This window comes from Lontra canadensis, unplaced genomic scaffold (assembly GCF_010015895.1).
Source record: "Lontra canadensis isolate GAN:19392208 unplaced genomic scaffold, GSC_riverotter_1.0 scaffold38, whole genome shotgun sequence".
NCBI classification, from domain to species: Eukaryota; Metazoa; Chordata; class Mammalia; order Carnivora; family Mustelidae; genus Lontra; species Lontra canadensis.
The window spans coordinates 10,195,225-10,211,108 of NW_022631032.1; the positions used below are offsets into that span (position 1 = coordinate 10,195,225).

Genomic DNA, 15,884 nt, shown 5'->3' on the forward strand with positions numbered 1-15,884 from the left:
TGCAGGCACTGGGGACAGAAGGATCAAACAGGCTGTGTGAAGCGGGGAGAAAGGCCTGTGATGCTGGATGGGTGGCTGCATTCCCCATGACTTTTTGTCACTTTTAGATGCAAAAATACATGCCCATTGTGTTCATAGCATCTGTACTGACCTCCATGAGAAACAATGTACTCAAAGGGTCCCTCCGCGACAGGATGTCAGGAAAACTGAATCCACTATTCCAGCCCACCATGGGGCTGTGCTCTTCCATTGTGAGTGGGCTCAAAAGGGGGATTCAAAGCCTTGGAGAAGCATTAGAACCCTGCATCTGGTCTTCTACATGCACAGGTGTTACATGGCTCTGAATGAGCTACTTGGGGGTAACGACCATCTGATCTCCCCAGAAGCTGGGAAGCCAAGGATCTTCCATCACTGAAGAGATGAGAAATGGTTTGCCCTAGGTCTCTGAAAGCAGTGGGGTGAGAGGAAGAGTAGGTGGGGGAACTGAGACTGTAGGGGTGATGCATGTTGTTGTCTGTGGTGACCTTTGAGTCTCCCCAGGAAGTAGCTGGGAGTAGTGGGGCTGGCAGAGGGGAAGGCAGGAGGGGCAATAGAGGAGGAATGTGGGGACACCCCCTTTCCATCTATAACTTGGTAGAACATTTCTTTTCAGAATCTGTAAGGTTCAAAGCAGAAGGAATAGAGGTGAAGGGGAGGGAGTGGTGTTGGAGGAGAGAAGTCTCTTGAGAGTGGCTAAAATGTCAGCCCACTCTGAGGGTGGAACTCCTTGGCACAGATCCTGGGTCTGGCTTCCTACAATGGAAGCAAACCAGGGCATGCAGGATGGATGCTGTTTTGGCCATTAAGGCCTCTCAGCTCCTGGGTGTGAATGCCTGATAGGGTGGAGGGCAGGCCCTGCTGCATGAAATAGAGGGTGGTTCCTTTCTAACACTGGCTCTGGCTCCCCACTCAGCAAGAGGGCCAAGTGCACAGCAGAGCCAAGGCCAGGAGTCAGGGGCCACATAAATAAAGGGAGGAAAGGTGGCTACGTAGGCCATGATGTGGCCCTTGAGGCGGGGGTTCCCAATTTTTCCAGAGGCCAGGTAGTAAACCACTACTCTCCTGCTGGAAATGGACACACGCCTCTCTGCCCTGCTATCAGGAGAAATGTGCAAAGGAGCAGGACTGGGGTAGCACCAGCCCCTATCCCAGGTGGCAAGGTGTTGGGACCTCCTCCTGTCAGCTCTCCATTTAGAACTTCGGGTCAGTCTCCCATTTCCCAGGTCTCATTTTCCTGTTTGCCCTGTGGCAAGGGAGTTCCTTCCCCTGCCAACCACCTCACCACCCCTCACGTTCTCCCCAAACCTCCACGATCTGGGGTAGACGTCCCTGGCTTTCTGTTTCTAGGGAGGCCAAGAGGTAAAAGGTGCTTCTCTACGTTTTAGAGATGGGGAAAAGAAGGCAGTGTGCAGTCCGTGAAGAGCACCTGGGCTTCCTTGCAGAGGAAAAGCTGCTTGTGTACGGGGCCACTGGTCATCCACCAAATTCTCGGCCTAAGTCCAGCGGGTGGTGGCAGTGGAAGCGTGGCATTCGTAAGGGGCTGAGGAGAAGATGGAGGCAGTGGACACAACACTGGGGAGGTCCTGGTGGCTGGGAGTGGCCACTCATAAAAGGTCCGCTAGACTTCAGAAGGCCAAGAAGAGGGTTCCCAGACTGCTGCTGATGCCCCCTATAGCACAGCTGGAACCACCACAGGGCACCGGCACCCATTCTGAAATGCAGTCACTTCCCAGCCTCCTATTTACCAAGAAGCATAGGTTCCAAAAAGCCTGGACACGTTATCTTCCAATGTTTCCTAATGTTCTAGACATTTGGAAAACAGACTCCTTTTTAGAAGTTGCTATGATTTTTTTCTTGGCTTTTATTAGCATGTGTTAAAATCATATTATCCAAACACTACCAGAAGAACATGTATTGTTCTGCATAAAGTGCTTAAGGAAAAAAAAATGCAACTTATTAAATTGGACATTCTTTTCTAGTTCATAAATTTTGGGTTACAATCAGGGCACAAAAGGAGAAACAGAATGCAGTATTAGAGAGAGCGAGAAGCTTAGTGAAGGACTCGGGTGGAGACACAGACCACGCCCCATTCCTCCCACTTCCTTGCTGACTGAACACTGCACCTGCCTAAAGCAGCAAACAGCTTTGTTTTAATAAATACATTTTTCCTTCATTCAAATCAGAAAAGTTAATTATAGTAAAGCACTTTTTCTTTGACCATCTGTTTATAGCCACAGGCAAGATTTATCCACAGAGTTTAAGTGTGAAAATTTTATTTCATTGGGCTTTCAGCTTTCTAATGCTATCTGGGTACAAGATTGTCTCAGCAATTCATTATTGGTTTCCTTAATATTTACCTGGTACTTTTAAATACCAACTCTATAGTGTTTGTATTACAAATGCCAACCAAGGATATTTTCTCAGTACTAGAAGTATCAATGAGTGGGCCTATATAAGGCTTTATTCCCCCAAAATTTGATTCTCCTTAAACTGGCGTTCTCACATTAGCACTGACGGCCGCACAAAACCCAAGTTCCTGTTGTGACAGACTTTTAAATTAGTGATGTTCTGGGAGAAAAAAATAACTTTGAAATCTCTGTGTTTGAATCTTGGGTGGTCATACTGAGAACAGGAAAAACTGCATTAAATACACTTAAAAACATTCATTTGCAATCAAACATATTTAAATCCTCCAAGGAAGGTGCAGGTTGGTGATGGGGTGACTGCGGGGTGAGCAACCCCATCAGGAGTGGCTGGTAGGCTTGGGACTCTGCCAGTGGCGCACACTCATGGCAAGCTTCCGGGCCACAGACCTTGATTCTGGGCCGCAGTGCCTCTGAACTTCTTTTAGCAAAGGGAAAGGAAGGCTGGTTGTTCCTTCAAACAGTCAAGAGCAACCTCTGTGAAGTTCACCTTGAAGCCGCCCCAGAAGCTGGAGCTGGGTGCCACACTAAGGGCTGCAGAAGGGCGAAGTAGCACTCTCAGTACAAGAAGCCATCTTTCATCCTCTGGGGAGAGTCCCTTTCCCTCGATCAAACTTCAGTGCTTTGGGCTTCATGCAGGAGAAGATCTCAGCCACATGTCTTACTCAAATTTTGATCTCGTCTTAAAAAAGCACACTGAATAGCAGTCCTGAGTGACTAGTAGAATTAGCTGAGTATAGCTAAGAGAAAACCAGCTTTCTAAACTATCCTGTTCTTCACTTCTTTCTACAGATGAGTCTGTAGAGCATTCTTTAGTTTCACAGTGATATGCTGTTTCAGGAAGCACAAGGTGATCGGACTTTGTTTCCAGGAAGTGATGACTTTAGTTTGAGCATAAGTTTCCATGACTGGCTCTAAAACCTGCCAGATACCGTTACAGCAGTGACAGGATTTAGGGCTGTTGGGAGGCTCCTGGTGCCCAGTTCCTGCCAAGTGCAGCCTGCCAGAGTCAGGGCTGGGCTTTCACTATCAGTAGTTCTATTTCCCCTTGATGGTTCAAAAATCCTATGATTTGTTGCCTCACTCCACTCCACCCTGTCCATTTGACTTGGAAGCCTGAGAGCTTATTGAATTAGGCTGAAAAGAGGCTCTGTACCTGCTGATATTGACGGCAGTAAGATGCTAGCTTACTATTTTGCACAGCACCATATATCATGCCTGTTACTCAGGCCAACTACAGCCAACCTTTTTTTTTTTTTTTTTTTTTTTATAAAGAAAATCTATGTAAGTTGAGGTTCAGAAATGCATATATTTTTTACTTACAAATATTCATCTGACCAAAATTCAACATAACCTTTATGGAACACTTAACAATTGTTTTGTTTTTAAAATAACATTTCATTCAAACTGTATATAATTCAGTAAAGTTTTTTATACAGCAAGCAATGCTTAAACCCTGGAAAATCTGTAGAAAAGAGATTTTCACACAAAATAAGAAAAGAAAAATTTGAGGTATCCCTCACACACACACACATCCATTCATTCTGACCCACGTGCACACACATGCACACACACTGTGTGTGCAGAGACACATTCATTCTCACTCACAAAGTGGCTGCAGCATAGGCAAAAAATTGTAGGTCCAAAGGAAAATGATTGATTGTTCTAATAAAGAGTCCAGGTAGCTCAGAAAAAAACAAAACAAAACACAACAGTCCTCTGAGGAAATTACTACCTCAAAAAAATGTTCTCAAGATGAATTTGAGATCTAAGCCTACCAAATTGCTTTTGCAAAACAGCTCCCTGCAGTCCAAGGTGACTTGTGCAAATAGAAGGAATCAAATGAGGCTAGTTCCTGTACTTCCTTTAACAAGGATGTGGGATGCTTGCAGGTGCCCAGGGCGCTCCCATCACGCCAGGTACTGCTGCAGTGCCATCTTTGCCCTGAAATCACAAAGTTCCTGTTAGCCATCATCTCATAAATGTAAATAAGGCAAAAATCCTGTGGCTCAAAGATGGTAAGGGAGGGAAGGTCTAAAAAGATCCCCAAAGGGAACTGGAGTGAGCACAACTGGGCGACTACCGTAAAGGGCAGAGATCTGTGGTCAGCAGGCAACTTCAAACCCACACTGCCTACATTCCTCGTCCTGAAGTTCTTTTAGGAAGGGCTGTTCTTGTCCTTACACCTGCTGCAGTGACACTCTATAGTTTCCCTTCATCACTGGCATTTGGCTAGGATGGATCCAGAATTCTTTACTTTTTCCCACTGTCATGCAGGTTTTTAGCTGGTGCTGCAGGACACTGGGGAGGACACTTAGGATTCTGGGAAGCTAAGAGGAAAACTGACCCAGGGAGCAGCATTCAGGTGCTGATCAGAAAGTGCATGGGGAGCCTAGAGCTCAAGACCCAAAGTTGTCTCATGGTTCAAATGCCTTCAAATTGAGGAAGGAGGTTATAGTTTCATCTCGTTCTTCTTATCATGCCTGCTGACACTGACTAGCAAGGGATGTGGGTTGTTAGGGTGGTTGGGGAAGAAGGTAGCTAGTTGGAGAGGAGATGTGATATGGGCAGTGGCCTCACCCATCCTGATCCTTGTACAAGTGTCTTTCTTTGACCTGGGACTGAGGAGGCCTCCTTTACTACTCCAATCATGAGCTTAATAACATTTCTCAAGAGGCTACAATTGTGGGAATTAGGAAGTTAGGTTTTAGCAACGGTCTCCCCCAGTAGTTTATGGAAAGAAATGGGTAAAATGTTCAGTTACTCTTAGCTGATGAAAGTAAGCCAAGGTAGACTGGGCATGCAATAAGCTGGATGCAAGTGCAGTCTCTATGGTCAAGTAATGGATATGACCCACAGTTTTAAAAGTGGATACTAAGAGATATTCTTGCAATTATCTAAGGCTCTATGTAGTAACTACAAATAAGTCTAATCCATCAAAATGGAAAGCCCTGTACAGATGGTCTCCGAGTTATAAGCGAGTTGGGTTCTACAAGGTCATTTTCCCACAGAAACAAGCTTATGAAGGATGCCACAGGCTACCCCTTAAAGACCATCTACCTCACCTCACAATCCCAAGGCCCTTGAAGCCTGGGGTGGAAAGGGCTGGTTGGCAATAGCACCTCATCTGTAAGTGTTTGAAAGTCAAAAGATGACAAAGCCTTAATTAAGCCTTAAGGACAGAAGGAACCTGAGATGTCCTCTTTAGGTAACAGACCTCCATGTGCCACCGTGGGAAGGTCCACATGAGGGTTTTGACTAAAATGAAAACTACCAATTCAGACTCCTCCTGAATCCTTCTCAGGGGATGTCTACGTTTGTTATATTAGAACTCAGAGAGCCCGACCTTATTATTCTCTTGATATCTCTTAATATCTAAGGAGTCTTTCAGATGGATGGTCCTTAAGGCAAGGTCATCTTTCCTTAGATGGACTAGGTAGGGTAGCTCAAACCTTGATTCTTTTAATGCAGTTTAAGAACTGCTGAAAATTTATGTGCCATACAAATATGGGGAAATAGCACCAGACAGATCTAAGCCATTGTAGGCCAGGGCTGAAACCTATTGTACGTCCTGCTAATGAGGCCACTTTTAATGTTCCAGGTCATCCTAAAAAAGATTTCGAGCAGAACTATTTTCATTTCTGGAAGAACATGAGAAAAGAGGGAGCACTCTGGCTCTCAGCCAGGAGAGATGGGCTGACAGAGCCCACCATTTAGGTCTGCAGCTGCTACTGCTGCTATGGAGATGGAGGCCAGTCCTCAAAGTACAGCTCAATTCCAGCCTTCAGCAAGTGCCTGGCTCTCAGCTGCCTTTGATGGGACACTCACCTGAGCAGCAGCCTTGGGCTGCAATTATTTAGGGGATTTGTCTTCTTTAACCCACTGGATGGCAAGCTTCAGGGAGGCAGGGGCCCAGCTTGCTCTGTGTGCTCCAGAGTCTGGCACAGCCATTCACCTGAGAAGCAATTACCAAGCACCTCTTCCCTTCAGTGGGGCAGACAAGGAAGCTGACAGCCATGAGCCATGACACAGTGTGGTATGTCCTATGGGTGCTACAGGAGTCCCTGGCAGAAAGGGTCCCCTGACAAAGCCTAGGGTGGAGAATGGGTCAGGCAAGACCTTTTGGAGAAGGTGACAACCGGATAAGATTTGTGAAGGGTAAATGGCCATTGTCCAGGCATTCTCTTCCCTTGCTTTCAGGACAACTCCTGTGCCTGAGTCTCTAGGCCTGCTTCACTGGTTGTTCCTTCCTTTCCTTTGCTGGATCTTTCACTTTCCCCTAAATGTTTGAGGGCTCCACAGCATAGTCCTTAGCCCTCCTATCTTCTTTCCTCCTACTTTCCTTAGGTGACTTCGTCCAGCTGCATGGCTTTATATACTCTCCTAGTTTACACCCTTAGCCCCACTATCCTGACAAGTCCCTTGAATATCTAACAGCATCCAAAACTTGGCATGTCCAAACAGGAACCCTCAATTCTCCCTACCCCAACCCACTTCTCATTATCTTGGTAAATGGTAACACCTATCCAGTTGCTCAGGCTAAAACTCTATAGGCATTTTCCTTTCCTCTCTTTAATATTCTACACACTGAATTCCTGAGCAAATCCTGTTGTCTCTATCTTCAGATTAAACTCTGAATTTGACTACTACCACCCTCGTCTCTTACCTACAGGACGACAATAGCCTTGAACTGTTCTCCCTGCTTCTGGTCCTGCCCAGGTGATTCTCTACAGAGTCACCAGACTGATTTTATACAAATTCAAGTCAGATAGGGTCTCTTCTTCTCAAAACTCTCCAATGACTTCCTATTAAACTCTAAATAAAATCCAGAGTTCCTACTATGGCTGACAAGGCTTTTCACTTGCTCCCCATTGCCTCCTGGAGTACAGTTCTTACCCCCTACCCCTCACTTATTTTTCAGCAGCTCCACTGGTCTTTCTGTTGTTTCCTGAACATGCCAATTTCATTCCTGCCTCAGAGACTTGCACTCACTGTCCCCTCTGCCTAGAATACTAGTCTTCTGAACATCTACCTGGCAGACCATCTCATTTCATCCAGATGTTTGATCAAATGTCACATCCTCAGAGAGGCCTTTACTGGCCAATCTATCTGAGAAGAAACTTCCTTACTCTTCATTCCTTCATCTTATTTTTCTTCATAGTACGTCTCATGACTGGCTATCATATTACATATTCATTTGTTTATGGTCTTCTTTCTGTGCTAGAATGTAAAAGTTCCACAAGGGCAATGACTTCAACAATTTTATTCATCATTTTATCTCCAATGCCTAAAACAGCCCCTGGTGGAGGTCAGTATTAAAAAATATATATATTTGCTGAATGAATGGGGAATTCAGAGGAGAGGGGACTGGGATGGCAAACCAGATGAACAGAATGTGTAAATGCATGAAGATGTGACATTGCAAAGGGGCAGGTATGCCTAGAGGACACGGTCGGGGAGCATGAAAGTGAGCTGCAGAGTGAAGGCTGTGGTAGGAGGAAGGGTACACAGTCAGGAAGAACATTTTTGGCTACTTTGAGGGTAGGGGGATCTCTGATTATGATTCTTGTCTCTCCCAGTAAATGGTGAAGACAGGAACCCCTCAGTGGTCACTGTCATATTCTCAGCAGCTGGGCCAGACTTAGACAAGGCAGGCACTCAGTGAGATTTTGAGATAATGGATGTTTTTATTATTTGCCTTCCTTTCTATTTTAACATCAAGAGAATGATCCCTGGATCCTCTCCAGATATACACTAAGATGGCTCAGGCTCACGTTAACTCACAATAAGATGAGAACCTTTAAAAACTTGCTAATTATTAGTTTATTTCTTACTTAAAAGTGACAAGAGTTGGCTCACAGAAGATTAAGAAGGGAATTCAAGAATCTAAAAGATTTTGGGTCCTGGATGGCTCAGTTAGTTAAGCGTCTGCCTTTGGCTCAGGTCATGAACCTGGGGTCCTGGGATTGAGTCCCACATCGGGCTCCCTGTTCAGCAGGACGCCTGCTTCTGCCTCTCCCTTTCCCCCTGCTTGTATTCCCTCTCTTGCTCTCTCTCTCTCTCTGTCAAATAAATAAATAAATAAAATCTAAAAAAAAAAAAAAAAGCATCTATAAGATTTTAAGTTTGGCAGTGTAAATTACTAAGCAAGCTAAACCCTTTCATAAAAGAATTCAACATACAAGGCCCTTTTACTTTGATACTTACTTGTCACAAAGGTTTGAATCTGGTGACTGACTCAGTTTGTGTAGAATATCTACGATGCCCATGTCTCGTAATTTATCCTGGCGTTCTTGTGAACCTAAGAGATTAACACTAACAGGTTACTGGGAACATGACCCAGGCAGTTGGTCTCCTTGATGTGCAATCAACAATCTAGAGTATTGCCAGGGTCCTTTACTCCCCACCCTTCTAAACCCTAGCCCCCAATGAAGCTGGATTGTCTCATGCTTAGATCCTCTAACAACATTCTAACTGGTCTCTCTGCTCCTTGACCCTCCTTCCTGTAGTCCATCCTGGGTTCTGCTGATAATTTCTCCATGGACTATAGGTCAAGGTCAGATTCCTTAGCCTGGCACAAGGCCCACTGCCATCAGCCCATCTTCATTTCTTCTGTCTGGGCATATCAGCCAGGCTCTTCCTACTCCAGACAGGTCTTGTTTTCCCCCTTCTGTTCTCTTCCACCGTCCTCTGACCTCCCAGCACTTCCTGCTGCCTCCTGGTTAGCACGTGGCAGTTCCAACTTCATACTGCTCCATCTTCCAACTAGACTAGGACCTCCTTGGGGGTGGCTCTGTTTCCCTGGCACCTGGATGATACTTGGTCTCTAGGCCTACATATTGAATCCAATTTCTCCTCCTTCCTTTGTTCTAGACACAGCTGCTGGGTAGAGTAATCCTCTTGGAGTTTTTCCTCCCTGTGGAGAACCTGCAGTGACTCACTCATGCACTTATCTCTAGACCCAGTGAATCAGAATCTCTAGGTGTAAAGACTAGCAATCTGCATTTTAAAAAGTTCCCCAGGTGATTCTTATGCAGTCAGCCCAGCACTGAGAACCACCACTATTCCATATCTATTTGCTACATCGGAATCAGCTGGAGAATTAAAACAAAAACAAAAACAAACTTGTGCCTGTAACCCCCCCCCCCCCCCCCCCAGAAATTCTGATTAAACTGGTCTGGTGCGAAAATCCTTGGGTGACACTAATATGCAGTCAAGGTGGAGAACCTCTGGTCCATAGAGGCTGCCTGATAGACTGGCTGCTGCCCTAGTCACACTGTATTTCTCATTTCTCACCAAGGCACCCTCTCCTCCATTAAGCTTATGTGCCTGTAATCCTTACATGTGCCCCTCTGCAGACAATGAAAGACGAATCTGCCCAACCACTACCACCTCTCATCTTCTTCGAGTTCATCCCCCAACCTCCTCCCCAGCTCTCTCAAGGGCATGGACTGCCACTTGTTTCTCTAGGGTCTCCCTTTATCCCCATCCTCTGTAATCTCCTGCAGTGTTGACGTCAAGATGGGGCTCAGTGTTAACTGTGAGCCAACTCTGGCTAGTCCCATGGATTCTTATACCAAGGTGACTTGGTTGGATGTTCAGGACCCACTGAGTGATGCCTCCACCTAGGATCTCAGGGGCATCTGCTACCTTCCCTCCCATAATTTTCCTCAAAACAGATCTCACCAATCTCTTACCTTCCTCTTCATTCCATATGAGGTTTGATATACAAAACATAGCGGCAAGCTGAAGTTTCACATGTGAATGACCCTATTTGATGCAGAAAAAGAAAAAAACATGGAGGCAAGCTGATATGAGGAATTTTTTTTGTAACATACCATAGACAATTCCAATAGACTAAAAGTGTGAAGCAAGGCCCTCAAACTCAAATGTCTTGAGGGGCACAAACTCATCACTAATGGGTAAATGGGTTATGCTAAAGACAAGAGAGTGGTGGAAATTTGGTAAACTGGGGAGTGAAGACTTGCCAAAAGACATTCACATTCACATTTTAGAAACCCTCTGACAGGTCAAACGAGACACCTCTAGGGCTAAAACTGCAGTTTGCAAACTTATCACTCTATCCATGCACACAAACTGGCATCAGACAGGTCTATGCTTTAGACTTAGGCTATGCCTGATCTACACCAGGAAACTTTCAGGTCACCAGGCGCCAATAAATTTGATGAATGTGGCTTTGGTTTTTAGCCATTGATTATTGATTATGATTCAAATTACCCTTATCTGGGGGGGCCTTGTCCCCCAAAACCTGAGTCTTCACTTGATTCATCTAATGTTTCTACTATTGCTAAAGGGCCTCCTACTCCTCTGAAACACAATTCTTATTTTTCTTTATATACTAAAAGTACAACCACTTTCCTTAAGTTGGATCATTTAGCTATAGGGAGTGCTTTCTCCTACACAACAGAGGACCCAATAGTAAAACAATCTCTACAAATGGTTTTCCTATTGGTCAATTAAAAAAACTCTCCAGTACTTTTAAATAACATGCATATCTAGGGAATTATCAGTGGTATAGTATGTTCAACAGTTTCTTGAAGGATGAGATGTACTTATTTTGCCAAGTAGGCCTATATTTCAACTATGCAGAGACAAGAAGTGGACGACATGGCTTTCTTCACTAGAATTCTATGGCTGGTGATTCTCTTTTCCTTTTACCAGCCAAGACTTTTAAAGACATGCCCAGTTCAGGCTCCACAAAGACAAGACGGAACAAAATTTATCATTGCTTTCAGCCTCAGGTCATGAATGGGGGGATTTGTTGAATAAATGAACTTATACAGAGGACAAAAATAAATGCTTACAATGTTAAGTTCATTCAATATATATATTTTTTAAGGAAACAAATTTTGTGGAGAAAACTGGAGATCTCTTTGAAGGAGGCAACATTTAAGCAGACACTTAAAGGACAGGAAGGTGCCAGCTGTGCAAAGAGCAGGGCCCTAGGGGCACTGAGAAGAAGGAAAAGTTCCTGAAAAGGTCTGAGGTAAGAAGGAGCTATAGAGCTCCTGCATACTAAGAAGGCAAAGTGCAGCAACATTAGTTCAAGGAAGTAGATGTGGCTAAATTGTGGGCCCTTGTGGGCCCTAGGGAAAGGACTTAGATTTCGCTCTGAGTTGACAGGGAGCTCCTGAAGGATTTAAAGAGTGAGAAGTGAAGACGTTATTTACATTTTTAGAAGGTCACCTGGGCTGAAGAGATTGGGTAACAGTGCAAAGGTGTCTAGGAGGCTTTTATGGTCAATCAGGCATGAGATGCCATGGCTTGGTCCAGGGTGAGGGCAGTGGTGATAGAAGCAAAAAGAATCAAGATGAGGTTTTGAGGAAAGGCTGATAGGACCTGCTGATAAATCGGATTAATGAGGTGAAAAAGCTGGAGAAATCAAGACTGACTCCCAGGTTTGAGCAACAGGATAGATGGCAGAGCCACTGTACTAAGACAAGAAAGAATAGGAGAGAAGAAATTTGGGTTTAGGGGAGATATTTAAGAATTCATTTTTAAACATCAACTTCAGGAAGCATCAGACAGGTGCATGGAGATGTAAAGTAGGCAGGAGGATATAGGAGTCCAGAGTTCAGAAGACAAGTCTGGAAGTACACCCTCCATGGGACCCTCTTACCTTGCTCCTCTACCCTCTACCCCCATTAGGAAAAGAACCAGCATCTGTAAAGCTGCAAGTACCATCATGAAAGCTTATTGTCATGGCTTTTGAAGGCCAGTAACCATTATTGTGGTTGTGTTTTCTATTGACGATGCTATGGAAAGTGTAAATACTGTAATGCTTATTCTATTTATCAAAACTGACTACAAGACCAGAACCCAGAAACCAAAAAAGCATAGAGTTGATAGTAAAAGCCATGGGAGTGGATGAGATTCTCCTAAAACAGTGGTTCTCAACTCTAGTAGTACATAAGAACTGCCTGGGAACTTTAATATTTTTAAAGATTTTATTTATTTATTTGAGGGGGAGAGAGAGACAGATTGAGAGAATGAGTGGGAAGAAGGGCAAAGGGAGAGGGAGAAGCAGGCTCCCCACTAAGCACGGAGCCTGATTAGGGGCTCAATCCCAGGACCCTGGGATCATGACCTGAGTTGAAGGCAGACACTTAAATGACTAAGCCATCCATGCACCCTGCCTGGGGAACTTTTAAAAACCCTGATGTCCAGGCTATAACCCAGACCTATTAAATCAGAATCTTGAAAGGAAAGGGACAAGGCAATCATCTTTGAAAACTCCCTGGAAAATGCCATTGTGCAACAAAGATCACAGACCTCAGGAGGCTGTGTAGGAGAGAAAAGAAGAGGGGCTAGGGCTAAGCAGGGAGGGATGGTGTACTGAAAGCCAAGAAAAAGGAATGTTTCCAGGAGGAGGAAATGGTCAGCTGTGTTAAAGGCTGCTGTAAGTGAGGTGAGATCAGGAGAGAAAATGGTCCTTTGGATGTGGCACCATGGAGGTCACTGGAGATCTTAAGCAGAGAAGTTTCAGTTGAACGATGATAGTGCAGGCCAGACGAAATGGGTTAGAAAAAATTTAAAGGTGAGGAAGGAGACAGCATGTGCAAAAGACACTTTTAAGAAGTCTGGCTCTGAAAAGCAGCACAGAATTAGGTATATCTCAGTGGATATGGGAAATCAAGGTAACTTTGAAAAGATTAGAGAGGCTACGTGGATCTGGTATTGGAAAGATAGAGAGTTCCTTGTTGAAGCAGTAAGGTTTTCATTCAACAAATATTTACTAAGTACATCCTAAATTCCAGGCATCATCCAAGGTGACATACAAAAATGTGCACAAAACACATGAAGCTTTGCCCTCATGGAACTTACACTCAGGCACACAAACAAACACATGTGTATCACTATAATTGAGCTACTGCTCCGAAGGGAACAGAATGCAATAACAATGAATAACTCACATAGATAAGAGCCCACAAGGAAGTGTCAGTTGGGCTCAGATCTGAGAGATGAAAAGGCATGCCGTGAAGGAGTAGAGGAGAAAAGTGTTCCAGGCAGATTAGCCAGCATGTGCAAAGGTCCTAAGACAGAAAAAAACATGCATGGCCTTTTCCAGGAACAGGAGTCAGTGTAATGAACAAAGATAAGGGGAATGAGAGGAGCTAGGATATGGACGAGTCAGGTCATGCAAGACTTTATAGGTCATCACAAGGGGGATATGGATGTCTTCAAGGTGCAAAAGGGAGCCACTGATGGACTGTGGCTTCTATTCTCTTAACAAAACAAAAGGTGAGGTCACCACTAAGAGTGATGAGGGAGAGAAAACTCAAGGTTTAAAGAATGAGAAGGTAAGAACCCATTCTCAAGGAGAAGGGAGGTGTCAGCTTTCAGGAGAATCACAAGTGGGTAGTAAGCAGTGCTGAATACCCACAGGGGGTTTGTAAACAGGAAATTAACACGAAACCAATCAGGCTGGTTCTATGCCTTTCTCTGCAGTTGCTGACAGGCAGGCAAAAGAAGACAAGATTCACCCACAGCTATGGTTTTGCTAGGAGACACAGACAGAATGAAAAGATTGCCAGGTTTGGCAATGGGCAGTTTCTGGTGATGACGAGATCCATGGGATAGCTGTGGCAGTAGGTGGCTGAGGTGTTTGCAAGTAGGTAGCAGACTGTGTTTGCAAGCAAACAGGTCAAAGAACAAGTGCCAGAGGTGCCGAGGGTTTAAGAGGTAATGTACATCAGATAGAAGCCTTGAGAGGGAAGACAGGGATATGGATACACTGAAAGAAAACCAAGAGCCCAAGTCTTCACTGATTAAGAAGGAGGCAATCAGGAAACAACAAAGGCAGGGAGTGGGACAATGAATGGGTGGTAATACTGCCCAAATGGCACAAGCTTCAAGGCCTTCATGTCTGTTTCTTTTTCCTCAGGATGAAAGAGAGTTCCTTGAATCTGTTACAGAGTAGTCTATTTTTTTTTTTTTTTTAAATCTCTGCACAATTTGTTTTGAGCCTTTTAATGCAGCTACCACAGAGCAGTGAAAGGGACAAAGGCCTACCATGTAATACTTGATTTTCTGCAGGATGTCATCATTGGTCATAATAAGTTCTTTTGCTGTTGTTCCATCTGCTATGTTGGCTAAGATGCACAGTGTCTGGAAAAGAACAAAGGGCCGGTGATCAGGAAAGCTCTGAAGTCTCCAGATGCAAGCTCTCTCAAGAACTTGGGCAATTTCTACCTGAAGCACATGGAATCTCACAGGTTCTATTCTGAATGCTCTGATTTCTTATCTCCTGACATTACTGCCAAGAACAATCTACCTTAGGCAAAAGAGAACCCAAACATTTCAGTAGTTTCTTTTGGGGCATCACTGGGTAAAGGCAGCTATGTCTTATATACATCAATCAAAAGGAAAACGTGAATTGTTATTATTTCATTTCTAAAAGAAGCTCATTACTAACCCAACAAGGTTTCTTCAAAAGTGTAGTCTTTTTGGTGGAAGCATCATAGGTGCTGAAACTCCCTCCCTCCACCTCCAAATGCTTCTTGCTCCCGAGCTCATGACCTTCTGGGTGAAGGCCTGTACCCTGGTCCACTAGCCATGTACATTTAGGATTTCATGACTTTTTAAAAACCTGATTAGAGGAACAGAAAGGTAAGGAAAATGTGTGAAGAAGCTTAGTCAAGCTTGGCCTAATGAGACTGGAGGGAGACTATAACATTTGGCAAGACAGCATGACTTGAAGATAATCACCACATTGGTACTGGGGGGACTTTCCTGTCAGCTGTTGGGAATCTCATAGCCAGACTAGCAGGAGGGCAATGTAAAGGTGAAAGGACTGTGTAAAGGATACTGAGCCAGTGTCAGTCTTTGCAATTCAGCAAACATCTACTGGGCACCTACAATGTGCATGTACTCTGCAGGGTATCAGGGCCAGACAGGAATAAGACAAACTACCTAATCTTGAAGCGGTCACACAATTACATTTCACTGTGGTGTGACAGAGGAAAAACAGGACTCAGAAAGCATGACATGTACTTGTTTGATACTGCAAAGATCAGGGAAGGCTTCTTGGTGGAAGTGACACTGAATCCTGGAGCACAGTAAGGAACCACTCAAAGAAACTGGTAGGAAGTGGGAATGGGGTCTAAATTCAAGTGATTTTCTCCAAACTTAACCTTTCTTTTGGTAGACTTAAGCTAATTAAGCTTGTAGATTATACCTAATTGATGAGATTGTTTTCTTACTATGGCCTGAGGCCTCAAATGTAAAGTGTGTGGTCTTATTCTTCCTAGATTAATACACTGATTAAGAAGTGAGTCTTGAGGTTTGAACAAAAAAAAAAAAAGGCTGCCTCTGGGAGGGGAAGGAGTGACAAACATCTTTAGCCTCATCTAGGTAAGAGGTATCCCTCTCTTAACCACTAAGACAGAATATGAGGGGGAT

General features: G+C 44.3%; 1 protein-coding gene across 5 annotated transcripts in view; it reads right to left on the minus strand.

Moving 5' to 3' along the window:
* Positions 1–1,885: 1,885 nt before the first annotated feature.
* The window catches only part of ARMC8 (armadillo repeat containing 8), a 108,225-nt gene continuing 94,226 nt past the window's right edge, over positions 1,886–15,884 (minus strand). For all 5 annotated transcript variants that reach the window (XM_032869609.1, XM_032869608.1, XM_032869610.1 and 2 more), the window contains 4 exons: positions 14,496–14,591; positions 10,160–10,232; positions 8,670–8,763; positions 1,886–4,406 (listed from right to left, as the gene is read on the minus strand). In XM_032869609.1, coding sequence (XP_032725500.1) covers positions 4,373–4,406; positions 8,670–8,763; positions 10,160–10,232; positions 14,496–14,591 — 297 coding nt within the window. In that variant the 3' untranslated portion in view covers positions 1,886–4,372. The remainder of the gene's footprint in view (positions 4,407–8,669; positions 8,764–10,159; positions 10,233–14,495; positions 14,592–15,884) is intronic.